Source organism: Mobula birostris, chromosome 16, assembly GCF_030028105.1.
Source record: "Mobula birostris isolate sMobBir1 chromosome 16, sMobBir1.hap1, whole genome shotgun sequence".
NCBI lineage: Eukaryota > Metazoa > Chordata > Chondrichthyes > Myliobatiformes > Myliobatidae > Mobula > Mobula birostris.
This window is the reverse complement of record NC_092385.1, coordinates 523,222-551,094: the sequence shown is the minus strand read 5'-3', so window position 1 is coordinate 551,094 and position 27,873 is coordinate 523,222. Positions and strand designations below refer to the sequence as shown.

The window sequence follows — 27,873 nt, the reverse complement described above, 5'->3', positions numbered from 1 at the left end:
AAACTTATTATCCTGTACATTCTCAACCAAATCACTGATTACAGATGACAAGTAACATGAAAAACAGTGTGAGCTGTCTGAATGACTATCATCCAGTGGCTCTCACATCTCTGGTGATGAAATGTTGCAGAGTTTGTCATAGTGAGAATGAACTCCTGCCTCAGCAAAGACCTGGACTCACTGCAATCTGCCCATCACCACAATAGGTCTACGGCAGATGTGATCGCAATGACTCTTCACATGGCCTTAGATCACCTGGACAATACAAACACCAAACGAGTGCTGCTAAACAACTGACAACTGCTCACATGAGACTAATGTCTATATCGGTGACACAGGAAATCACTTCACTGTCACTCTCCTGATACCGTGTCTGAGCTGCTCCCCTCCGGGTATCCTCCCTCAACAAGCCTCTTCCTCAGTCACCATCTGTGAGATTATATAAAACAAAAACAATTAAAACGATCTATCAGGCAGCTCCTGTACCCCTCCACCCCTGACCATGCTTCGCTGGTTAAATCTCTCCCTTCTCAGCCCCTTCCTTTCTCCCTTTCCCATTGTAACTGCAGATATGCCAACAGATCCGAATCCGCTGTACAAACCCCTGTCCTTCTTTGACGCAGAAGTCACAGACACTCCAACTCGCCACCCACTTCCTGATCTGCACTCGCAGCTCAGGACGGTGACAACTGTTTCCCACTCTGGGGCTTTGTGACAAACACAACGTTAACAGCAAAACAAGTCAGTGATTGATATAAAGAGAAGAATTGTTGCTTCCTGAAAGGACACGCGAGCGTCCGATACAATGGACCAGATCCTCCCTTGTCTCCTACTTCATGTGACCCGGGTCACGGAACGTCCGATCATCCCACTTTCTCACATCACCACCCTCCCCTCACCCCCAATCGCCTCCCGTCCCACACCTTTCCGATCACTCACCCCGCACCCACACGTCCGCCTCTCCCCTCACACACACACACAGATCCCCAAACCCCAAACCCCTTCCCCGCTCTGGGAGCCACAACTAATTGATCCCACAGCCCGGGCTCGAGAGCAGAGCTGAAACCGCCGCTACGATACCGGAGAGGGCGAAGCCTCTAGTCGTTCGACTGAGCTCGGTCCTGACCCTTTCCAACCGCAACCAGCCCCCGGTTTACACGAACTCGACATCAGACCCCCACTCACCGGAGAACCACGGTGACACCTGGGGTCGGCACTGCGCCTGCGTCCAGCAGGAAGACGGGAGGTTGCCACAGCGCCACTGGTGGCCGGAGGTCTGCACATCGCCACCAGATGTCGGATGTCTCCGCAGCACCTCCGGTGACCGGAGGTCTGCACATCGCCACCGGTTTCGGAGGTCTCCGCAGCGCCACTGGCGGCCGGAGGTCTGCACATCGCCACCGGTTGTCGGAGGTCTCCACAGCGCCTCCGCTGGCCGGAGTGACGACGGAGAATAAATCACAAACCCGAGATGCTGGAAATCCAAAACAACACTCACAAAATGCTGAAGGTACCCAGCAGGTCAGATAGTATCTATCGAAAAGAGTCGCCGTTTCCAGTTGAGATCCTTCTTCAGGACTGAGAAAGAAGGGGAAATATCTGAATAAAAACGGGGCGGGTGAAGAAAAGACTCGCTCGAAGACGATAGTTGAAGCCAGGGAGGTGGGAAATCTCAAGAGCGGGGGAAAAAATCTAATAGGAGAGGAGATTAGACAATAGGAGAAAGGGATGGAGGAATGGACCTAGGGAGAAATGAAAAGCAGGTGAGAGGAATGAACTGTCAGAGGAAGTAAATTGTGAATTGCTGCCTCAGCTGGAAGGACTGTTTGGACAACGGAGGGAGTTCAGTCTTGTCGCCCTTTTACTGTGACACCCCCGAACTGCACATCAGATCCATCCAAACGAATCTCGGTTCTTGGTTGGTTCTTGATCCTCCAAAATATTCCGCCTGGAATTTAAACTGGAGGTGAACTTTAATGACCAGTGAATATAATTCCTCTCAGCGATCAGCTATCAGAATGATTCACTGACTTTGAGAGGACGGGGTATCTATGATCCACATTGTCAGGGTGTTGAGTTTACCAGGAGACAAAGACTGCAGGGACGAGAGGGTTTCTGTTGACTAATACACTGTGTGTGGACCCCGCTGGCAATTCTCGTGTTGTGACCCAAGTCGAGACAAACATTACGCTGCCCACTCCACCAACAACACGGCACAGCCGGACACATAATAGGGCACTTTACATCTCACAACACTGGATTCAGTGATGAAACCCGTGATTAATGTTGTTGTCCCACTGAAATCATAAGAAAACTGTTCTTCTTCTTCTTGTTTTAGGCGGTTGGCACCCAGCATAATGGTGCATTACCGCCACCTTCTGCTCCGGAGTGTGCAATAGACTTACATTCCAAATTCCTTCATCGAATCATACACACATATATACCCTAACCTACATTTTATCCTCCCATCTTTGGCCATCCTAGTACCCTATTCCTGATTATTCATCATATCCTAAAAAAAACCCTGTACTCCTTAAGAAAGCTAAAAATACCCCGAATTGTGCTCTCTCACCCATGTCCAGCAACCCTTTTAGTGTGAATTCCTGCACCCCCAATTCCCTTAGATTGATTATCATCATCTCTCTCTGTATCCCATACTTCCTGCAGCTCAAAACTGCATGTTCTACTGACTCCTCTTCCTGACATTCCTTACACAATCCTGTCTGGTGTTTCCCTATCATTTTCAATGTTTTGTTTAATGTACAGTGCCCCAGCCTTAACCTAGTCCAGACAGTTTCCTCTCTTCTGTATCCACTACCTACCCTAGTACCTGCAATATTCTGTTGTATTTGATATTAATGCCTCCCTTTCCCCTCCCTGTCCCATCTTTCTTGCCATATATGCTTGATTTTTTCCCAGATTACACATTTAACCTCTGCTTTACTGATACTAATGTGTATTTCTATATTTTCTTTCTTTAACATCCTCTTTGCCAACTCATCCACCCTCTCATTCCCCTTCACCCCTACATGTGCTGGAACCAATAAAAATTTTACCTGGTCTCTCTGATTTGCAATTCTTGTGACTGACTGAAGGACTTCATAAAGTACATTTTGCCGACTGTTTGAGTGAAAAGACCTTAAACTTGCTAGAACTGAGGACGAATCTGAGCATATCAACACTTTGACGAGTCTAGCTTTCTCCACCCATTGCAACGCAAATAACACTGCCAGCATCTCCACTGTATACACCCCTAACTTATTAGATGTTCTTCTGCTGATTCCAATTTCTTTTGCTGGTGTAGCCACCCCAAACCCTGTCACACAAACACGAGGAATTCTGCAGATGCTGGAAATTCAAGCAACACACATCAAAGTTTTTGGCCTGCTGCATTCACCAGCAACTTTGATGTGTGTTGCCCAAACCCTGTCACTCCTGTTTCAGGTTCCTTAGCACCATCCGTATAAATCTGAATATAATCACTATATTTTTCCATCACATGACAGTTAAATGAACTTACCAAATCAGTTTTATATTTTCCTTTCCTTTTACCTCTAACAAATGCCAGTCTATTTCAGGCCATACAAGCTTCCATGCAGGTACAATCGGATAAACTACTGAAGGACTTATCCTTAGATCAAACACTCCACATTCTTTAGCAATATCATTCCCTACCCGACTAAAGTTATCCTTCTGAAACCTCCCATTTTCCCAGCACTTGTGGAACACTCCTTTTGCAGGATGAGAATCATTGGGTCCCTGCAAATTAGCCCAGTAGTTTGCCATCAATAGCATCTTTCCTAGTTCCAAAGGCATTACTCCCATTTCTACCTGTAGGGCTGATACTGGTGATGTTTTAAAAGCCCCATTGCACACTCTCAAAGCCTGAGACTGAATCACATCCAGTTTCCTTATAAGAGACCTAGCTGCTGATCCATATACTATATTTCCATAGTCCAACACAGATCTCACTAAAGCCACATACATCCTCTTCAATGCTGAACAACTTTCTCCTCATTCCCTACCAGTCAAACATGTCATCACATTTATTTCTTTTTTACATTTCTCCTCAACTTTTCTGATATGTTCTGCCCATGTTAATCGTGTATCAAATATAACTCCCAGAAATTTAAATGATCCAACCCTTCCTAATTCAATCCCATACATCCTTAACCTCTTCCCTATCTCAATTCTTTTCCTGGTGAAAAATACAGTTTGAGTTTTTTCTACTGAAAATCTACATCCCCAATCATAACCCCACTCCACCACTTCATCAATTGCTCCTTGTAGTTTCCTGACTATATGCTCCATGTTCCTGCCTCTTTTCCATAAGGCCCCATCATCCGCAAACAGTGACCTACCTATATCCATTGGTACCTTTGTGAAGATATCATTGATCATAATGATGAGAACTAACGGGCTAATCACACTACCTTGAAGTGTGCCATTTCCCACTATGTACTGTTTTGATAATTCTGATCCAATCTGAACCTGAATTTTTCTACCAAACAAAAAATCTTTAATCCAATTAAAAACTCTCCCACCAACCCCCATCTTGTGCAGTTTAATTAACAATCCTTCCTTCCACATCATATCATAGGCTTTTTCAATGTCAAAAAACACTGCAACTACTGACTCTTCATTTGCCTGGGCCTTCCTTATTTTGGTCTCTAACCTTATCACTGAATCCATGGAATTCCTTCCCTTCCTAAAATCACTCTGATAACTTGCCAACATTCCCCTCTTCTCAAGCTCATACAACAACCTTTCTGTTATCATCCTTTCCATTATCTTGCATATATTTGATGTTAATGCTATTGGTCTGTAGCTAGTGGGTTTTGATGGATCCTTGCCATGTTTCCTTATTGGAATTACTACTGCTTCTTTCCATGCTCTTGGTAATCTGCCCTCCTCGCACACTCTGTTATAAAAATGCAGCAACTTCAAGAGCACTCCTTCTCCTAGATTTTTTAGCATGACATAGCATATCGGGTCTTTCCCTGGGGAGGTTGGTCTCGACCTCTTTATTGCTGTCACCATTTCTGCCAATGTAAGAGGCAGGTTCGATATCGTCATTTAAAGTAAAATTGGATAGCTATATGGACAGGAAAGGAATGGAGGGTTATGGGCTGAGTGCAGGTTGGTAGGACTAGGTGAGAGTAAGCGTTCGGCATGGGCTGGAAGGACCAAGATGGCCTGTTTCTGTGCTGTAATTGTTATATGGTTATATGGTTGTTATATAGTAAATGGATCATCAATTATATCAAGCAATACACATCAAAGTTGCTGGTGAACGCAGCAGGCCAGGCAGCATCTCTAGGAAGAGGAGCAGTCGATGTTTCAGGCCGAGACCCTTCGCCAGGACTAACTGAAGGAAGAGTGAGTAAGGGATTTGAAAGTTGGAGGGGGAGGGGGAGATTCTTCTCCTATCATTTTGGATCTCCCCCTCCCCCTCCAACTTTCAAATCCCTTACTCCCTCTTCCTTCAGTTAGTCCTGACGAAGGGTCTCGGCCTGAAACGTCGACTGCACCTCTTCCTAGAGATGCTGCCTGGCCTGCTGTGTTCACCAGCAACTTTGATGTGTGTTGCTTGAATTTCCAGCATCTGCAGAATTCCTGTTGTTTGCATCAATTATATCATCTATTTCTTCCCTCCTGTTTAACACACCTGGGTGTTGACTCATTGTTCTTTCCCTTCTCCTTCTCCCTTCTTCAGACAAATTTTCTGAACTGTGTATCTGTACAAACAACTTGGCCATGATCTCAGCCTTATCCTTACTGGAGACTGCTGTTTCCTCCTCAGATATCATTACTGGATATTCCCATTCTCTTCTATCTCCTCCCATCCTCTTAATCATTCCCCATACCTCTCTCACAGGTGTTGTTCTTCCTATTTTGTTGCAAAAACTCCTCCAACTTGCCCTTTTAGCTTGACGTATAGTTCTTTTCACCACTGCCTGTGCTTTCTTATATTGAACCAAATGCTGCATATTATGGGTTCTTTTAACTAGCCTGAATGCTCTATTTCTGTTTTTTTACAGCCTGACAACATTCATCTGTCCACTATGGTACCAGTTTTCTATTCATCCTATTTTTACTCCTAGGTATAGATCCTCCTGTTGCCATAATAATTGCTGAAGTCACCTGACTGTTTAATTCATCTCTATTTCCAGAAATGTCAATCTTTGTCAATGCCCCTTCACTGAACTTCTGGAACCTATCCCAGTCTGCTTTTCCAAACACCCACTTTGGGATTCCACCACCTGGTCTTACTTCAATTATTTCACCCACTGAACATAAAACTGGGTAGTGATCACTGCCACTGTTGAAGCAGTCCAAACTCCCCAGTTACTACCGCCAGTCAACGTATTAGACACTAATGTATTATCTAATACTGACTCAGTTCCTGTTGTTAAATTTATCCTTGTTCCTCTACCATCATTCATACACACCAAATCCCATTCTTCCATCAAATCTTCAATTACCTTTCCATTTGAATCTGTAATCGGATCCCCCCCCCCCATATTGTGCTATGAGCATTGAGATCTGCACACAATACTGTTTTGTCCTTGTATCCTTAATAGGCTGTCCAAATCCAACCTTTTACATGGATTGTAGTAGTTAATTATAACCACTCCCTCCCCTCTCTCCCACACTTCCACCACTATGTATTCCTGATTATCTCCTTTTTCCAATATCCTATATGGTATCCCTTGTTTGATTAACATAGCACAACCCCCTCCTCCCCCTAGATTTCTATCTTTCCTTATCATTGTATACCCATACACCACAAAGTCTAAAGTTGGTTCCAACCAAGTTTCCTGAATACATACTACATCTGGTTTTACAACCATTTCTTTAATAAAGTGCTTGAATTCCTGGCTATTGGTCAGTAAGCTCCTTGCATTCCATTGAAAAAGAATCACCATAATTAGTATTAACCAACACATGACACTTCCTGGCTTGACTGATTAGTGAGGTTCTCCCTCGCTTCTTCCCATGTCAGTTAAACTAACCCTAAATGGTTCACTGCTGCTTTGACCACCAGCTGAATTATATCACTTTTTGACTTTACCTCAGCCATACTATTAATCACTCCTGCAATGAATGTTACTAGAGTTTTAGACTTAGACTTAGTTTTAAAATTACTAGACTGATCCCGTCATTTGCTCTTTGTTGCAACTCTCGCATCCCTATTGCTCCCTGTTCAGTAGGAGCATTATCCTGTCCTCTTGACATTTTTACAGCTTCTGCATAAGTGATCTTTCTTTTCACATTTATTTTTTGAATTTTATTCTCCCGTCTCATAACCTCACACCCATTATATGCCACATTATGAGCTCCTCCATAATTGCAGCATTTTGCTTGCACTCCTGTTCCGCACTTTCCATATTCATGATCACCCCCACATCTAGCACATCTCCTCTGCCGTTTACAGTTTTTAGCAATGTGTTCAAACCTTTGACAATTATAGCATCTCAATGGCTTTGGCACATAAACCCTTACTGGGTAACTCATGAAACCCAGGAACACTTTTCTTGGCACTCTTTCTTCTTCAAATTCAATCCATACTGTTTCAATTTCCTTTTTCATTCCCTCCTTTGTTGTTTTCAGTCTTTGAGCATTCATTACTTTTCCTGCTTTGATATTCCTCTTTAACTCCTCCATATTTGTACTTATTGGTACCCCCGTAATCACTTCTTTACATCCACCGCCATTTTCTGCCCCCACCCTCCTTGAGTATTCCACCTTGCATTTTCCTATCTCTTTTAGATTGAGTGCTTTCTCAAGTTGTTCCTCATTTGCACATTTTACCAATAGGTTGCCATCATTAAGGACTTCTGCAAATATTATTTTCCCTATCTTATTTGCCAGAGTTGTTGTTAGCACAAACGGGTTAATTTTCTTCATGTTTCCTTGAGCCTTCTCATTGAACCTAATTATGACAACACTTTGTCTCTGAACTTGTTCATCTTCCTCACTTTCAGAACTCTCTCCACTGTCATTTCTTATTCTTTTATTCCCTTTGTCTTGGTTTTCATTCATCTGTCCCCTCACTATCTCCTCATTTCCTTTATTTCTCCCTTCACAGTAATTCACTTCTCCCCAGCTGCCTACCTCTGATCCCAAATCCCTATACCGCTCCTTCTCCACTCCCTTTCCCTCAACACCCCTCCCCTCACCTTGTCCGCCATTACCAGACCCACGCCAGCGACCCCCTACTAGCAATTCCCGCTCCTTCCCCACTCTCTTTTCCTCTTTGGTTCCCAACACAGCAGACTTTCAAACCACCCCCCCCCCCCATTCAAACAATACTGGACTCTCTGATGGTGGTGTCTGAAAAGAGGATGCTGTCCAAGTTGCATACCATCTTGGGCAATGTCTCCCATCCACTGCATAATGTACTGGTTGGGCACAAGAGTACATTCAGCCAGAGACTCATTCCACCGAGATGCAACACAGAGCGTCTTAGGAAGTCATTCCTGCCTGTGGCCATCAAACTTCACAACTCCTCCGTAGGTGGGTCAGACACCCTGAGCCAATAGGCTGGTCCTGGACTTATTTCATAATTTACTGGCATAATCTACATATTACTATTTAACTATTTATGGTTTTATTATTACTATTTAATTATTTAGGGTGCAACTGTAACGAAAACCAATTTCCCCCGGGATCAATAAAGTATGACTATGACTATGACGGTCGACACAAGCTAAGAAGCTACTCCTCTCTTCGACAGAGAGGAGCACACACTGACCAGACGTCTAGAGTATTTCTGACACTTCGTTTTTCTATCAAAATATTTTCCACCTCACACTCATTCGACTCGGCCCCCTTATCCCCGACTCCTGCCGGGGCTGATAGGCGAGCAGCAGGGCTCGGTACAAACACTCACTCACACTCTCACCCAAATCATAAGAAACGTCCATTAAGCTGTTTTTAAATACAAGCGCTCCCCCAAGCGCCTGACGTCACACATGGTTTCCCCTCGCGCGTACCTGACGTCACACACGGGGGGCTGTGCTCGCGCTGAAACAGTTTAATGGCTGAGCTACCGAGCACGAGACCCCTCAACCCCGCCCACCTCCGCTACGCTATAGTCATTGGTCCGAGGCGAAGTCAATCACTGATTACGCCCAATAGCGGAGGCGGATCAGCCGAGAGGGCGTTACCCCGATGACTCCTCCCATTAAAGTCCCCGACAAGGCGGAACAAACCCCAAAGTAAATGCTCCGCTTTCTGACTTATTTCCATTTCCCTCCGAGGGAAGTTGGGGGCGTTTGTGAAACGTCTCCTGCGGCCGGAGTCTGATGTATCACTGAGAGGTAGGAGGAGACCGCTTGGCCGGTCGGTTTGATGCCGGTTCCCCGGGGTGGGAGGAGTGGGGATTTTATTGAAAGGATGAAGATGGTGAGAGAGGGGGCGGACAGGATGTTTGTCCCGGTGGGGACAGGAGGGGCTCATCTGTCGAAATGTCTGAGCCCACGGTGGTGGCGAGCAGAGGGATTCACCATATTGGGCGGCAAACACCGGCAGACTGTTGCCCTGCAAGCGGAGCCAATGGTCTGGGCAAAGTGGGGACTGGAGTGGTGTTGGGGGCCCGGGCCTTATTGAATGACAGGACGTGCTAGAAGGGCCGAGTGGCCTGCTCCTGTTCCTGGCGTCTGTGTGTTTAAATACAAGGAATAACCAGACCTTTCCCGGGCCTGTAGGATGTCCCAGTCGGTGTTGTAGGGACCTGTGCTCGGAGCCCTGATATTCATGGAGTTCAGAGCCGACACAGTGGGGTCCGATACAGGTCAGACGGGGTAAGTTACAGGCGACACTCCGCTCCGGCTCATGGAGAATATTAAATAAAACCAACATGGGAACTTTCTGATCCGATCCCGACAGAGTGTGAAGGAGCCGCGGCCAAGCGTAGTTGCGGAATTTAAAATAAGCGAGCCGAGCAGGGCCCGTGTGGGCGGAAGCTGAGGAGAAGATCGATGCCTGCGAACGGGGGAAGTAAATCTGCAACGAGCTTTGGAAACTGTCCATGGACAAAGTCGGAGACAGCGCGGCTGAGCGGTACCGGACAGTGTGAACAGATGTGACCGGATCGCGGGAATCACTGTCGCTGAGAAAGTTGCCGAGGCTTCCCCGGCTTTGCATATCAGTCAGAAACCTGATGCACAGAGATTTACATTGATTCTCCAAAGCATTCCCGGCCTCCTTCCCGAACCCTGCTCCCCGTGCAGCGCCCCCGACCGTAACGTTTCTCCCGGCGTCCCGCCTTCCGCGGTTTAAACCTCCGGGAATGAGCTGCTCTCCATTTCCAGCATCTCCCTGCCCCGAGACCCACCGAGCGGACAGACAGTAACTCACTCGCTCTTTCTGTTGTTTCCCAGTGAATTCAGTGGCGATGGTGATCCTGTCCCGGGGAAAGTGCGGCCTGTCCACCCGCACCACACGCTACCTGGTGGCCACGGCAGCGGCGGATCTACTGACCATCGTGTTTGCGGTGATATTGTGGCGGCTCAGTTATTGTTACTTCCCCGGGACTTTCCTGGACATCACCCCCGTGTGCAGTGTGATCCCTGCCCCTGGACAGACAGCCACAGAAACTTCTGTCTGGTTCACTGTCACTTTTACCTTTGATCGGGTTGTCGCAATTTGTTGCCAGAAGCGGAAAGCAAAGTATTGCACCGGGAAAACTGCGGCTGTGGTTCTGACAACAACCGGCGTTCAGACTGACGAAGGGTTCCGGCCCAAAACGTTGACTGATCGTTTCCACGGATGCTGCCCGACCTGCTGAGTTCCTCCAGCTTGTTTTGAGTGTTGGTTTGACCCCAGCATCTGCAGATTGTTTTGTGTTTAATAAATAATATATCTAAGCTCTTCTCGGAGGCGGTCGCAATGTTTCCGATCTTGACTCTACAGAACCGGCGATCATCGGAGAACGTGGCAGCGGGGAGAGTAAATCTGGTTTCGAACCCGAGAGAAACACAGCACAGGAACAGACTCTCCGACACCCGCAACCCGCGACCCCCCACTCCTACCGATCACTAAACTCATCCTACCTTTTATTTTCAGTTTTCCACCATATTCCCACGCTCGTCACCGCCAGACCGATTTCGGTCTGAGAAAAAGAAAAGGTTCCGGGAACATTCAAGACCAAATCGGCAAAAAATGCAACTCATTTGTTGCTTCAGTCTTTTGCAGAAGAATGAAATGAAAAAAAAAGTCACAGTCTACACGAGCAACCTTGCACTTGTCCGTCGCATTAGACAAAAATGTTACGAAATAATGTTTAACGATACAGAACTCATGCATAATTGCGCAAATTTTTACAGAAACCTCCGGTGCCTACTCTGCTTCAAGGAAAATAATATCATCTCATTTCCTGATTTCTAATAAATATCCATCCCATCAAATTACGTGTTCACGCTCCTTTACGTTCACTCCAGTAGAATCGCTTGTTTATTATTATTTTTATTTTTTATCTCAGGTAAAACTGATAAAAATTGCGTTATGGACACAGACAAGCACACTTATTTCTAAATCGCTTGGAACTTTTGGACTATTGCAGTGCTTTTTAGTGTTGTACCTTTCTGGAGATTTGCATAAATATTGCCGTGCAGGTCGAAATGTTTAGTGCTATTGTGTAGTGATTTTGAGATAATACCAGTCGTATATATTACAAATGGGACAATGTATTTTCATAAGGCGGCAGCTGGGAACGGAGTCAAGTGCAAGACACAGACACTGAAGTACTAGGGACAGGACTAGGATATAGGCTGAGGGCAAGGACATGGACAGGAAGAAACCAGGAACCTAGAACAGGACTGGACAAGAGAGCTAGGAGCCCGGGCTTGGACTCCGAGACAGGACAAGGACCCAGTACCTAGGTCTTGCCTCTGGCTCTGACCCCAGAACTAGGCAAGGACGAGGCTTGGCTGGCAGGCAGGACGAGGCTGGAGTCTTAGAGACTTGAGGCGAGGCTTGGCAGGAGGCTGGAGTCTTCAGGCTTGAGGCTAGGCAGGAGGCTGGAGTCTTCAGGCTTGAGGCTAGGCAGGAGGCTGGAGTCTTGAGGCTGGAGTCTTCAGGCAGGAGGCTGGAGTCTTCAGGCAGGAGGCTGGGCAGGAGGCTGGAGTCTTGAGGCTGGGCAGGAGGCTGGAGTCTTCAGGCTTGAGGCTGGGCAGGAGGCTGGAGTCTTCAGGCTTGAGGCTAGGCAGGAGGCTGGAGTCTTCAGTCTTGAGGCTAGGCAGGAGGCTGGAGTCTTCAGGCCTGAGGCTAGGCAGGAGGCTGGAGTCTTCAGGCTTGAGGCTAGGCAGGAGGCTGGAGTCTTGAGGCTAGAGGCTGGAGTCTTCAGGCAGGAGGCTGGAGTCTTCAGGCAGGAGGCTGGGCAGGAGGCTGGAGTCTTGAGGCTGGGCAGGAGGCTGGAGTCTTCAGGCTTGAGGCTGGGCAGGAGGCTGGAGTCTTCAGGCTTGAGGCTAGGCAGGAGGCTGGAGTCTTCAGTCTTGAGGCTAGGCAGGAGGCTGGAGTCTTCAGGCCTGAGGCTTGGCAGGAGGCTGGAGTCTTCAGGCTTGAGGCTAGAGGCTTGGCAGGAGGCTGGAGTCTTCAGGCTTGAGGCTAGAGGCTGGGCAGGAGGCTGGAGTCTTCAGGCAGGAGGCTGGAGTCTTCAGGCTTGAGGCTGGGCAGGAGGCTGGAGTCTTCAGGCTTGAGGCTGGGCAGGAGGCTGGAGTCTTCAGGCTTGAGGCTAGGCAGGCTCCTACTGGGCAGAGCACGGATCATTACCCGATGGAGGCATGGGACAGGAAGGGACAGAACCAACCGCAGGTAACGGCAAGACGGCCTGGCTTACCCGACGGAGGCAGGGGACAGGAAGGGACAGAACCAACCCCAGGTAACGGCAAGACAGCCTGGCTTACCTGGGCGGAGGCAAGGAACAGGAAGGGAGCTAGGTTCAGGGTGGCTCCAGGACAAGACGCAGATGAGACGAGGCGAGAGTTACTGGCAAGGCAAGGCTTCAGGCAAGGAAACAGAAGGCAGAGGAAGGGTTACAAGGACTAAGGACAAGAACAATCCAGCAGCCACGCCTGGGTCTCTGAAGGTATTTATGCAGCCAGCCCCACCGAGCATCAGCTGCCTCAATTAGCTCAACAAGAACAGAAACAGGGTAGATAGGAAAACCTGCAGCAAGGATCAATGGACCGGACCGTGAACCGGAATACGGACTTCTCGGACCGGATCATGACATGTATATCCTCTTCATGTACTATAGTCTTTCATTTTCCTCTTTCATCAGCATATTTCTGGTGTTTTACACTTACTGCTTTCCGTGCATTGTGTGTGTTCAGAATGGCCATACCTATTACATAAATTGTTATTGCATATTTATCCTGTAATGTTATATTCAGGCGGGTACCAGGTATTATCCCATCTCTAATAATGGATCGGTCGTAATATAATTGTAGGGTCCTGACTCTAAAATTGGACCAGGATTGTATTTATAATAATGTATGGTATGTTTCATGATTTTGTACCTTAAAGCAAGAGTTTGGTGAAAGACGTTTGTTACTTGATGGTGCCTGTGTGAGTAATCAGATTGAACTAAACTGTTGCAGGATACTGTAATGTGTGGGATATTTTCTAGTTTGATAGCATATTCTGCTTTTATCATCTTGAACCTGTTAGCCTTTTTAATGTGCGTTTTTGATGTTTTTGTTTTAACCACCTGGACCCGTATTGCCACAAGGAAACATTCAGTTTCTGGGAAGACGTCCCCAGCTTTGAGCCTGTCGTCAGACGCGTTCTCGTTGACACCTAGTCTGCTCAGATTGTGGCGATCTCATCCATGGACGGTTATGCTCATCCATTGGCAAACTCTTTCTTCCATAGCAGTGTTTACCAACCCAACGCCCACGTACTTAACAACGCCCTCCTGAAGCCCTTCATACTAGCCATACTTGCCCCTCTTAGACCGAATATACTTTCCAGCGCTCCCATAGTGTAAAAACATGGCTACCAATTACTAAAATAAAAAAAAATATTCTGCTTTAACGTTTGATTTATCTTTAAACCTAGTTTTCACAGTACCTGTGCCCTACACAGTAGCTGCGGGATGTTGCCAATGAATGACACCACAGACTTGCAATTTAATTTTCATAAATTCCACTAAACCAGCATGGCGACCTGTCCTATCTGGTGCTCCATCCATTGCACAAGAAATCATGTTCCTAATCAGAATAATTCCATCATCATTATACATTTTGAGCTCTCATAGATTGATTCCCCATTGATATCTGTTTTCAGCTTTTTACAGTAGAGAATCTCTTCATCAACTTTCCATTTTTGATAAACCGTACATGTGCCATTAGCAATGCTTCATTGTCTCGCACAGTTGACTCATTCAGTTGGCTCCAAAATTCTGTTTTTTTTTTGTAGTACTGTGCATAGTGATACTTAAAGTGGTACTCATATCATGAATACGGCAAGATACAGAGTTATTACTCAGGGGAATTGATTTTAAAATACTGGTATCTATTTACAGAACAGTGGTGAGCTCCTCTGATACAACAGGCATTAATAATCTTTCACTAACTGTATGAGAATTTTCACACTTTGCTATCAATTTGGAAATGTTATGAGAAGCAATAAGGCCATGATCAAAGTCGTTTTAAGCTTTCCTGGCAAATGACTCGAGTGTGCAATGCTTTTCAAATGCTGCTTTCATCTTCTGGAACTGAGTAATACCACAGGTAGCTTTTTCAGAGTGTCTTTTACGGAATTGTCCCTGCAATCTTGATGGTTTCAGTGTTTCATCAGACAGTACAATATAACGAATAAGACACATGGGGCGTCGCAGATCTGACGGAAATAGAATAAAACCATACTCCAGGTACATAAAGACACATTTTTTTGTAGTTTCTGATTCTTAGCAGAATTAGAATTGAAGTCCTCATCGCGTTCAGAGTCACAGAGATCCTGCCGTATGTATTAATCCATCATTATCGTGGCTAGGCTGTTAAATTGCATGAACTTGTTCCGTGCCGCGAGTCAAGGGGAATTGTTGAGCACTGTGGTTGCTAATTTATGCTTCCCCAATATTGTCTGTTAGGCTGGTAAGTTGGGAAGAGGTTGCCGAGTTTCAGATGGTTGTGACGACGAGCGCTCGCTGCCTGCGGAGCTATGGTTCTTTCTGTGTTCCAGGGCCTGCTCTACTAACGGTCGGTAAGGTCTGGTGCCTCAGGTTATAGAACATTGAAATTTACACCACATTACAGGCCCATGGGCTTACTCTAGAAATTGCCTGGAATTTCCCTGGAGCACAGCCCTCTATTTTTCTAAGCTGTATGCACCTATCTAAGAGGCTCTTAAAGACCCTATTGTATCGGCGTCCACCACCGTCGCCAGTAGTGTATTACAAGCACCCACCACTCTCTGCATGACAAACATACCCCTGACAACCCCTCGATACCTATTTTCAAGTACCTTACAACTATGCCCCCGCGGGTTAGCCATTTCAGCCCCAAGAAAATGCCTCTGGCTATCCACACGATCAATGCCTCTCATCATCTTATACACCTCTATCAGGTCACCTCTCATCCTCCGTCACTCCAAGGCGAAAAGGTCAAGTGCACTAAAACTAGTTTTATTAGGCACGCTCTCCAATCAAGGCAACAACCTTGTAAGTCTCCTCTATACTCTCTCTATTGTAACCACATTCTTCCTGTGAAAAATCTTGAACGCCCCCGACCACTGTTATTAGCCCCTAAAGCCCCCTTGTGACACGTAACCGCTCACGATGCGAATCACTGCTTAATGGTGATTTTTTTTTTCATATTTCAGGACTGAACTTTTTCTGTTCAGTGGTGTGTATTTCTCAACAGAGTACTACATGGCCACACAGTGTTGATTGCCGTTTTCGTTGATGAAAATATATCCTTAGGGAGGGGGAGAGAGGAGTATAGAGAGATGATAGCGGAACACAGAGACAGGATGAGTGGTGGTAGAGAAAGATTGGGAGACTGGGGAGGGAGAGAGAGACTTGGGGAGAGAGTAAAAAAGAGGAAGAGAGCGACTAGGTTAGCGGCACAGACTGAGGAGAGATGGGAGTGGAGAGGCAGAGGTGAGAAACAGGGATAGGAGAGAGGCACGGCGACAGGGAGGGAAGAGAATAGCGGGAAATGAGATGGACGTGAGTGAGAAATGAACGGGGAGCAAGAGACGGGGAAAAAGAGGCATGGGAGAAAGTGACGGAGGAGCGAAGGGGGAAGGAATAATGGAGGGAGAGAGACGGGGGAGTTAAACTGCGGTAGAAACCCTGGATGGGGACAGGGGAGACAAACGAGGGAAAGAGGTTTGATATGTCTCCTGGGAAGAGAGCCACCCCAGGGATCGATAAGGGCCGCTCATTTTAACTGGAGATGGATGGAAATTACAGGAATTGTACATCATCCATATAACTTGTTGATCTATCTATCTAATGAGTGTACACTCTTTGAGGTTCGTTGCCCCCAGGGTGTGAAGGCCAGTTGGCTGGGTATATTTGAGGGGGAGATAGATAATCATTTAAGGTAGCAAGGGGAATGGGCACTGGAGAATAGAACAGCCACGATCATAAGATACAACAGGAGAATTCCTCCTCATTTTTGTCCCAAATTGAAGTCCCTCTATTCTGAAGGTGGTCCCCCTGATTCTGGACTCTGCACGATAGGAAACATCCTCTCCACATACACTCTATCTGAGTCCTCTGATCCTAGACTGCCCCCACCATGGGAACCACCCTCTCCACATCCATTATATCTCGGCTTTTCAGTATTCGAAAACACACCCACCCACCCCACTTCATTAAACTCCAGCGGGAAGTGGCCCAGAGACATCAGATGCTCCTCGTGCTTTAACCCTGTCAGTCCCGGAATCATTCTCATGATCGTCCTCTGGACTCTCTTCAATTCCAGCACATCTTTTCTGAGATAAAGGGACCACATCACCAAACTCATAATCACCAAGTGTGGTCTAACCAATGCCTTTTCAAGCCTTAGTATTATACCCTGCCTTCTAGTCCTCTCGTAATGAATGCTCACATCACATTTACATAACCTTAAAGGTGAAAGGCCAGAGTGGGGAGGGAAAAGGGAAGTGTTGGCGTAAGGAAGCCATTGCTGTTCTACTGTCAACCCTGCTAGTGTCTCCTTCGAATCAACTTTGGTGAGCTCCTCTCTTGTGAACCTGCAGTTCATCTCACTCCACTAATCATGATGAATCTTTTTGCAGCTTTGCCTCTCAAACTGCAGAGTGAATTCTATCATATCATGATTACTGACTCCTCAGCGTTCCCTCCCCTTGAGCTTCCAAATCAAATTTGATTACTTTGCACAACATCCAATCCAGAATTACATTTTCCATAGTGGCACAACCACAACTGGTCTAAAAAGCCATCTAATTGGTATTCTCCAAATTCCCTCTCTTGAGAACAAGCACCAGCCTGATTTTCACAATCTCTGTCCACCCTCCCAGCTCATGGACAGCTTGGTCCACAACCATCAGGGAGGAGACTACATAGCATGCACACAAGGATTACCAAATCTGAAACAGCTCATTTCCCCAAGCAATAAGGCTATCAACAACTCCACCCACTAACGCACTCTTCCACATCGCTAAGCACGGCTAGTTTATCATTTCCTGTCGGTCATCTTATGGACAGACATGCTGTGCCTTGTGTCACTTTATGGACAGAATGCATGTGCAGTGTATAAACCGTGGATATACATTGTTATTATTGTGTTTTATTTTCCTGCTCCGGAGCCGGAGTAATAATTATTTTGATCTCATTTATACTTGTTTGCTGGCAATGACATTAAACAACCTTGAATAAACATAACTAGCAGGCTGCAGTATCACATTTCTCCCTCTCACGATTAATCAGGGGGTCCTGTTATTGTGGGCACGTGGACAAGTGGTTAAGGCATTGGACCAGCGACCTGAAGGTTGTGAGTTTGAGTCCCAGCTGAGGCAACATGTGTTGTGTCCTTGAGCAAGGCATTTAATCACACATTGCTCTGCGACAACACTGGTGCCAAGCTGTATGGGACCTAATGCCCTTCCCTTGGACAATATTGGTGTTGTGGAGAAGGGAGACTTGCAGCATGGGCAACTGCTGGTCTTCCATGCAACCTTGCCCAGGCCTGCGCCCTAGAGAGTGAAGACTTTCCAGGTGCAGATCCATGGTCTCGCAAGACTAACGGATACCTGTTATCGTGGCAAATCACCACCAAGTGGAAGTATTGTCCACAATAGGGAGAGATTCACAGCGGTATGGAGGGTAACTGTTCAGTGCCTGTTGGAGTCATCTACTGTTTCCAGTTTTCCAGGTGTGGCCTCTTCTACATTAATGAGACCTGATGTAGTCTCTGCATTCTGCACTCTGTCCCGATGAGATTCTACAGATGTTTCAGATGCAGAGAAGCATACGCAAAAATCTTGAAGGAACTCAGGAGGTCAGGCAGCATCTATAAGGGGGTGGGGGGAGAGAAGAATAACAGCCATTTCTTCCTAAGACACTTCCTCGGAAATGGAAGGGGGTGGGGGTGTGCGGAATAAGATGGTGGGCGGAAGAGAAGGAGTACAAGCAGGCAGATGATAGGTGAAGCCAGATAAGAGTGAAGGTGAGTGAGTAGGGGAGGGGGGAGATGAAGTGAGAAGGAGTGAGGTGGTAGGCGGAAAATGCAAAGGGCTGAAAATAAGGAATCTGAGAGGAGACAAGAGCGGACCATGGGAGAAAATGATGGAAAAGAGGCATCAGAGGGAGATGATCGGCAGTGGGCAATAGAGGAAGTAAGAGGGGAGACAGAAACGAGAGGGCGGGGTGTGGGTGGGAAAGAAAGTGCAGGTAGAAGTTAAACATATCGATGTTCATGCCGTCAGGTTGGAAGCTACACGGATGTATTACGAGGTGCTGTTCCTCTAACCTGGGAGTGCTGTCATCGCGTTAGTCCAACAATCATCCGGCATGTTGCAATGGGAACGGAGAGTAGATTGGCCACTGGGAAATACGTTTTATTGCAGACGGAACAAATGTGCTTGCCAAGGAGGTTTTCCAATCTACATCGGGTCTCACTGAGGTACAGAAGGCCGCACTGGGAGCGCTGGATACAGTAGATGAACCTGGCAGACCCACAGGTGAAGTGTTGCCTTACCCGGACAGACTGTTTGTAATCATGAATGGAGCTGAGGGAGGAGGTAAATCGGAATGTGTAGCACTTCCCTCGCTTTTCAAGGATACATTCCTGGAAATAGATCAGTGGGGGGAGACGAAAGGACAAGGAAATCCCTATGGAAAGCACAGAGTTGTGGCGGGGTGTAGAAAAAGATGTGTTTGATGGTTGGAGATAAAAGAAGTTGTGGAAGTGACTGGACTATGGAGTGAATGTGGATTTTCAGGAAATTGGCTGTGAGATCGGCATCAATGGTGGTGGAAAGGAAACTGCATTCTTTGAAGAAGGAGGACATCTCTGATGATCTGGAAAAGAAAATCTCATCCTGTCAAGAAATGTGGCGGAGACGAAGGAACAGAGAAAAAGAAACAGCTTTTCTTTTTTTACAGGAGACAAGGTTGTCACAAAGGGGGCGTTGGTGGCGGACCCAAATGCAAGACACAGACCCTGAAATACAAGGAACGGGACTTGACTAGAGTAGGGACGTGAAAAGATACAGACAAGGAGCAGGGAGAAGAACACAGACCCGGGCCAGGACATGGACTAGACAGGGAACCCGGACTAGGAACTATGAACTAGGAGCCTGAGCTTGAGCTCCGAGCCAGAAACTGGACAAGGACCCAGAACCTGCATCTTGCCTCGGGCTCGGGCCCCAGAACCAGGCAAGGACATGACATGACTACAGGACTGGACATGGCTGGGGTCTAGGCTCTTGAGCTTGGACAGGCTGGGGTCTCGGCTCTTGAGCTTGGAGACAGGCTGGGGTCTCGGCTCTTGAGCTTGGAGACAGGCTGGGGTCTCGGCTCTTGAGCTTGGAGACAGGCTGGGGTCTCGGCTCTTGAGCTTGGAGACAGGCTGGGGTCTCGGCTCTTGGAATGCGGAAGCTGATAACTCGGAGGCTGGAGCTCGGAGACAGAGTGGGAACCGTACATCAACATAGAGCCCGGACTTATCCTTTGAAAAGCCGGGACTCATCACAACACCAACATGAGACAGGACAGTACATAAACAAAGAGCCGGTATTCAACTTTATCTCCACACCAAGGTGGGACAGGTCCACCTGTTGAGTAACGGCAGAACGGCTGGACTACCTAACAGAGGCAAAGACAAGACCGGTCCCCCCACAGGGCAATGGCAGAACAGCCTGACTTATCCCACAGGGGTGAGGGTAAGAAGAGACAAACAGCAAAGAACGACAGACAGTTCCATCTCTGCTTCGGGGTTGCTCCGAGTCGCAGTTACAGCCAGCAACCTCTGCTGGTTATGGAAACAGTCGGATCCCTACCTAGCTCTCAGACCCGGGAAACAGCCGAATCCATACCACGAAGACAGCTGACTACCGACAGCAAGGCTCCATGAGGCAATGGTTCTCCAACACGGCCTAAAGATGGCAAGTGGCCACATTAGCCTTCCACCGGCAGGTTGCTCCCTGGGGATCTTGACAAGACAAACCAGCAGCCCACACTCAACCCCAAGGCGACTTATATTCCAAGCCTCAAGATAGGAATCAGGTGCCTATGATTAACTGAAACAAAACAAGGGACAGCTGGAAGACCCGGAGTCATGAGGCCACGGACCGGACAGTGAACCGGAATGCGGACTTCATGGACCGGACCATGACAAAGGTGGGAAGAGGTTTAGTCAATATAGCCATGCAAATCGGTAGGTTTTCTTTAAAGCATAAGGGTATTATATAAACCCTGCCATCATTCACGGGCAGGGTCTTTCTCGGGCCAGCTGAATGTACCAGAGTAGATGGTGGAGGGTTTTGCAGAGATGGCGAGTGCTGTAGTGGTCGGAGGGGTTTACAGAAATGGGGACTGCTATAGGGCTCCGAAGGGTTTTCAGAGATGGTGAGGGGTGTTTGACCGTTTCCCTACCACTGTGGGAATGTACTTTACTTCCAGTTCCAAAATGGCATTTTTGTCTGCAACAAAATGAAAACCGTGTTGTATCGGAGTGCTTTGCTAATAATGTTCGTGTAATATTATGCTGAGGGAACCCAAGTACTTGACTGTAGGCCCACAGTCCCTACACTGTATTTCATCTACCACTTTTATTTCTTTTCCCAAAGTGCGTGACTATACAGTTCCCTACACTGTATTCCATCTACTATCTCTTTGCCCATTCCTGTAGTCTGTCGAAGTCCTTTGGTAGCCTCTCTTCTTCCTTAAAACTACCTGCCCCTTGACCTATCTTGGTATCATTGGCAAACTTTGCAACAGGGCTATCAATTCTGTCATCTAGCTCATTACCATATAACATAAAAAGAATCGGTTCCAACACAGATCCCTGTGGAACACCACAAGTCATTGGCAGCCAACCAGAAAAGGTTCCCCTTATTATTATTCTTTGCCTCGTGCCAATCAGGCACTTCATTATCCATGCAAGAATCTTTCCTGTCATTTCCTGTCATAACTTGTAAAGCAGACCCATGGGAGGCACCTTGTCAAGGACCTTCTGAAAATCCAGTTTTGAAAGCACATCATCAACCTATTCTCCTTTGTCTATCTTACTTCTTACTACTTCAATGAATTCAAAGAATTTCAACATACTTGTCAGACAGGATTTTCCCTTGAAGACAACATGCTGAGAATGGCTGTGTCACGGTCCGGTCTGTGAAGTCCGCATTCTGGTTCATGGGTCGGTCCGTGGCCTCAGGACTCCGGGTCTTCCAGCTGTCCCTCGTTTGGTTGAGTTAATCATAGGCACCTGATTCCCATCTTGGGGCTTGGAATGTAAGGGGCTTTGGGGTCGAGTGTGGGCTGCTGGTTTGTCTTATCAGTCTCCCTTGGAGCAAACTGCTGATGGAAGGCTAGTGAAACCATTTGTGATTTTTAGGCCTGGTTGGAGGACCACCACTTCATGGAGCCTTGTTGCCATTCATCGGAGTAGTCATTGTGGTATGGATTCGGCTGTTTCCCCGGCCAGCTGAGTGGCTGCCAGCCACTCTGGCTGTTTCCATAACCAGCTGAGGTTGCCGGCCGAACTGAGAATTGTAGCTACCCCGGAACAGAGATGGAGCTGTCTGTCATTCTTTGCTGTTTGTCTCTTCTTGTCCTCGCCTCCGTGTGGTAAGTCAGGCTGTTTTGCCGTTGCCCTGTGGGGGGGATCAGTCTTGTCTTGTCCTCGCCTCCATGGGGTAAGTCAGGCCGTTCTGCTGTTGCTCTGAGGGGGTAGCCGTCTTGTCTTATCCTTGCCTCTGTTGGGTAATTCCGGCCGTTCTGCCGTTACCTGATGGAGGGACTTGTCCCACCTTGGTGTGGAGATGAAGTTGAGTCCCGGCTTGTCTTCGGGTAAGTTTCGGCTCTATGTCCTGTCCTGTCTCATGTTAGTGTCGTGTTAAAGATGAGTCCCGGCTTGTCGAAGGATAAGTCCCGGCTCTATGTTGATGTTCAGTTCCCAGTCGGTCTCTCAGCTCCAGCCTCCGAGTTATCAGCCTCCGCATTTCTAGATGAAGGTCCCGCGGCCGAGCTCGACGAACCCAAGCCTCGAGGATCCCGCGGCCAAGCTCAGGACCCAAGACCCAAGACCAGTGGCGGCGCCAGAGATTTTTTCTTGCTGACGCTACGGAGGGGGTGAATGATTCAGTGATGGTGCTGAGGGATGTACTGCATGGTGATAAGTATTCGCAAGGCCAGGCACGAGGCGTTAAAAAGTCAGTTTCAAGCATTATGTGCCTACTATAAATGCCTCTGTTGATTCATAAGCAACAGCAATTGATAGATCTAATATAGAAGTGAACTGTTACAGTATCAACGGCATCGGATACAACCTGGGCTACACGCAGCATAAACAAAAAAAACCAAACAGAGCACCCAAGCAACAGCGGACAACGTGAATGACGCACCAATCCCGCAATCAGCGTCAAATGCGTGCTTTTCAACTGAAAAACACAACACGAACCCACTGCTATTCGCATTACATAGACAGCAATGCCAAAAGATACACCGTTATTAAAGTCAAATAAGGCAAACGACTGATGCAAGGACTTACCAGGAGTTGGACAAATCGTACTCTGACCACGCAATACCTCAATTAATTCGGCTATTGAATTTAAAACAAAAATCACAGGATCACCGCTTGGAAGTCTAAGCAAGAACCAGTAGGCTTAATAGCAGTACATGTAATATTTTAGGATTTGCAGGAAACATAAGGACTATGGGGTATCCGCCACAAAATAATAATAATAATCAGCATTAGTCTTGGCCCAAATTTTTAAAAAATCAACTGCACTCACTATTGATGTTTTCAGAGAAGCACAATCCGTCTGTTGTTGTGATTGGTGGCGAAAGCATCAACGATTTTCTGGATGTCAAGTGCTTTGGTCTTCCGGCTGTTTGTGGCCAACAGAGCCAAGTTGCTGTTCCGAGCATCGCCACTGATATTCCTTAAGTAGTTTCTGACGCGTCTGAGGCAAGAGAAATTCCGTTCGCATGAGGCACATGTAACAGGTACAGTCAGTGATATGCAGATTAGTTTGTATAAATCTATAAATACATTGTGGTAGGGTCTCATTAGAGCTAGAAATTCCACTGTGTCATTCACTGTCTGTCCTTGCTTCTGTTTTGTTTCCAGCAGACGCCGAACCTGATGTAGCTCTGCAGTCAGGTTCACTTCAGTCACTCCATAGTATTGGGCCATTGGCCAAAGACAACTCTTGTCTAGGAAGAACTTGTGTTTGGGACTCAATGCTGAGACTCCAGTCAGAACACCCCCAGTCTCAACTGAGAACCGTCTTCTCATTTCAGTCAGAAGTCTGTCTATAACTGGATAGAAATACTGGTTGCGAAGATCATCAGAGGATGTGACAGGTGTGCATTCAGTTTGGGCCTCAACAACAAAATCATGTAGGCAGCGAGGTGGTTGGGCCTGTCTCCTTTCATGTGGTCTGCTCTGTATACTGGCCTTGACGCACAGGTCCCTAGCTCTTGTCTGAATTTCACTCCATGATTCTTCTCCCCGTTTTGCTGAGAGTGCAAAGATAACAGACTGAGCCAAGTCCACAGCGGATGAAAGCTCCAAAATGGGAGATTGTAGCTGGTCTGACATGAACTTGGTGACCGGGAATAAATCCTCAAACAGAGTGAGAAGTAAAGCAAACTGCTCGTCAATCGGTCCATTTACAGCTCTTGCCTCCGTTTTCCTCCGTGCATTTGGTTGACCCATAATATCCTGTAGTGTAGCTAGAATGGCAGGGAGTGATTTCCTTATAGCCCACAAAGCTATATACTGCCATGCCCAGCGTGTATCTGACAATTTCTTCAACTCCACAGGCTGTGCAGTTGATTCCAGTTCTCTCTGTGAGGGGATCCAGGAGTGCCCCTATTAACTGGTTGAAGAGAGACAGAGAGAGAGACATTTATCATTGATGGTTTGTTTGGAAAGGGGAGAGAGACCAAGATTGACAGTTGGACTGACATGGGAGTTAACTCTGGAGTTTTACTTTGGAGATAAAAACTGAGCAGCTCTAAGGTTGCTATGGTGACCAACAGGATATTATTGATGTTACTTTCAAGGACTTGTTGCCTGCTAGCATTTCTTTGCAGACAAAGGAAGGAGGGACTCTTTGAATGACAGGTGATGCTCAGCGCGGTGAGATAAATAGGAGGTCAGATGATACAGACCTCAGATACATGATCTGGACACTGAATCAGCATTGTTGTGCCCGCAGGGAAAGCGGGTTTTGGAGGATCGATCAAGCGGATCGATCCAAATTGCTATTCCAGCGGTGAAGAAGGGGTTGACTGGTGGGAAGTTGTCTATGTGTCCACTCTTGCCGGGATGATAGCTCCACCACAGGAAGACCGGTCCCCCTGGTTAAAGTCACAGTCGGTGACTTGTAAAGGATTTCGGAGGACGACGAGAAGATCAACGGCATCAGCTCACCTGAAGACTCATCTCTGTCTCTCTCTCTCTCTATCACTACTCAACTAAATACCAAAAACTGAACTGAACTTTACTCAACATCATAAGACTGTATCTTTTTACCCCTAGACTTAAAGAAGCTTGATTTTTCATACATATATTTCCACATTGATTTACGTAGTTTTATATATAATCATTGCTAACCTGTTTATCTACATTTATATTACCGTATTGCGTAGTTACTAATAAACAGTAGTAGTTTATAGCAATACGAGACTCCAAAGTGTTTTCCATCTCTGCTAGTTCCTTTATCCCCGTTACGGGGTCCGTGACATCTCTGTTTCTTCATGAAAAGATCGTGGGCAACAGAGTTTGAAAAGAAGTTGTAAAGCAGCTGCACAGTTTCAAAAAACTCACCCGCTTGTGGTACATTGCTCACAACATCCACTAAAACAAGGTTAAGCCTGTGAGCGTGGCAGCGTATACATAATGCCTGCGGGACCTCTTTCCTGAACCTCTCTTGTATCCCGTTATTGCACCCGGGCATCACTGCCGCCCCGTCATAACACTGACCTATACACGCGTTCTTATCAATAACACACTGGGCGAGTGTATGTTCAATGCTTTTAAGAAGCGACTCTGCGTCCAACCCTTCTGCTAGAGTGAAGTGCAAGAATTCCTCAAGCATTGTTTCGTTATTCAAATACCGCACCACCACTGACATTTGTTCCTTTTTACTCAGTCTTTACTTTCACCCACCTTGATGGCAAAATATCCATCCTCCTTGATTTCTGCACTTATTCGACGTCTGACCATATCTACCATAATACCCATAATTTCATTTTGGATATCAAGATGGGTGTTTTTTGCATTTCCAGGATTGTCCTTTTTTTTTTAGCTAGTCTTATCAAACTTCCCAATTACACTGAGCAACTCAACAAAGTTTCCCGTATTGCCAGATCCATCATTCTCCCGGTGTCCTCGCTGGGCAATGCCTCGGCACGCAGTATAACGTAGAGACTCAACCACTGCTCTCATATACCCACGATTTTCTTGGACAATCTTTGCATGTCCTTTATCAAGCATATTTCCCAATCTTGAACCATCTTGTTTTCTCAATCTGAATTCGGCCCATGCCTCCACAGCAAACTTATGAGCTGCACTTACATGGTAGGTTTTGAAAGCTGTTGTAGCTTTCCGCCAGTTGCGGTAACCGGTGACAGTGAAGGTAGACGCAGAATGGAACCCATGTCCTCCACACAGGAAATGCCTGCATGTGAAGCACAATGTAGCATCCAGGCAGGAGTACAGGTCAAACTAGCCACGAATAAAACTCCTTTGCTGATTGCCAAACTGTTGCGAAGGGTACTTTTTAAATGCTGGCCGACAGGGTCCTTCCTCAGGCTGCTGGCTAACATCGTTAACAGTATTCCCACTCGCACTAAGAGCCGCTTCATCCACGTTCTCTTCCGAATCCCGCTCCATTTCTTGTTCCTTTACCTCGCCCTCACACTACTTCGATGATCCGCTGTCGTCCTCATCCCCACTTACTTCTTTCTGCATGTCACTTTCAATTAAGACAGGCTCAGGCTGAGACACCACTGATTCCTCTGGATGAGGTCGTTTTCTGACTAAAAATCGATCCATTTTTCACTCCAGCCAAAATAATGCACGTGCCAGACCCACGCTCGCTTGTAAAAGCACAACATGCGCGTATGGCATCCGTTAGTCTCGCGAGACCACGGATCGGCGCCCGGATGTATACTATCAATCTCTCGCGTGAGTGACGTCACTACCTTACGTGATCTTAGATCAGTTTCACAGATCTGAGGACAACAACGGCAAGACATTGACAAAGAACGAATAAACTGAAGTGTAGAGTGGATCTGACAGAGTTTATAACTTTATTGCTGCGTGGGTGATATGGTAATTGGGGTGCCTGTTTCACTAGATCAACTGGAGAAACAAGCTGTATTCAAAACTATACACAGAAAGCAAAGCAGCTGCAGTTAATTTCTTGGTGGCCCTACGCTGGTGCTATTGCAATTTCTGCTGGGGCTATAGCTAGCACCACCTTAGCGCCGCCCCTACCCAAGGCCCCAGCCGGCCTCCAAACTCAGGCCTCTAGGCCCCAGCCACGTCCTGTCCTGAAGCCATGTCATGTCCTTGCCTAGTTTTGGGGTCCGAGCCCGAGGCAAGACCCACGTTCTGGGTCCTTGTCCAGTCTTGGGCTCAGAGTCGATGCCTTGTCTCCTAGTCCATGGTTTCTAGTCCTGGTCCCGCTTTCCCTAGCCCAAGTCTGCGTTCTTGTCCCTGCTCCTTGCCTGAATCCTGTCACGTCCCTACTCTAGTCTAGTCCTGTTCCTTGTACTTCAGTGTCTGTGTCTTGCATTTGGGTCCGTTCCCAACACCCCATTGTGACAGGCTGATTTCATCATGTGCCTCGAAATACCCTGAAAACACATCCCCAAAAGCCGACTCCGATATCTTCCCAATCAGTGGGGTCAGACAAACTGGCCTAAAATTTCTGTTCTTCCACCTCTTTCCCTTCTTGAAGAGTGGCGTGATATTTCCAAATTTCCAGACTTCCAGAACCATACCAGAGTCCATTGATTCTTGAAACATCATTACTAACCCCTCTACAATCTCTTCAGCCACCCATTTCAGACCTCAGGGGTGTACACCATCTGGTCCAGGTGACTTATTTACCTTCAGACCTTTCTGTTTCCCGAGAACCTTCTCTCAAGTGATGTAACTTTACACACTTCTGACCACTGACACCTGGACTTCCATTGCTAGTGTCATC

The 27,873-nt window shown here is 46.9% G+C and overlaps 1 protein-coding gene across 1 annotated transcript in view; it reads right to left on the bottom strand.

Annotated features, from left to right (window-relative positions):
* LOC140211297 (uncharacterized) overlaps positions 1–27,873 on the bottom strand; it is a 70,599-nt gene that overhangs the window by 16,654 nt on the left and 26,072 nt on the right. Inside the window, 3 exon segments of the mRNA XM_072281007.1 lie at positions 1,186–1,431; positions 9,697–10,411; positions 11,061–11,119. Of these exon segments, the coding sequence (XP_072137108.1) occupies positions 1,186–1,431; positions 9,697–10,411; positions 11,061–11,119 (1,020 nt within the window).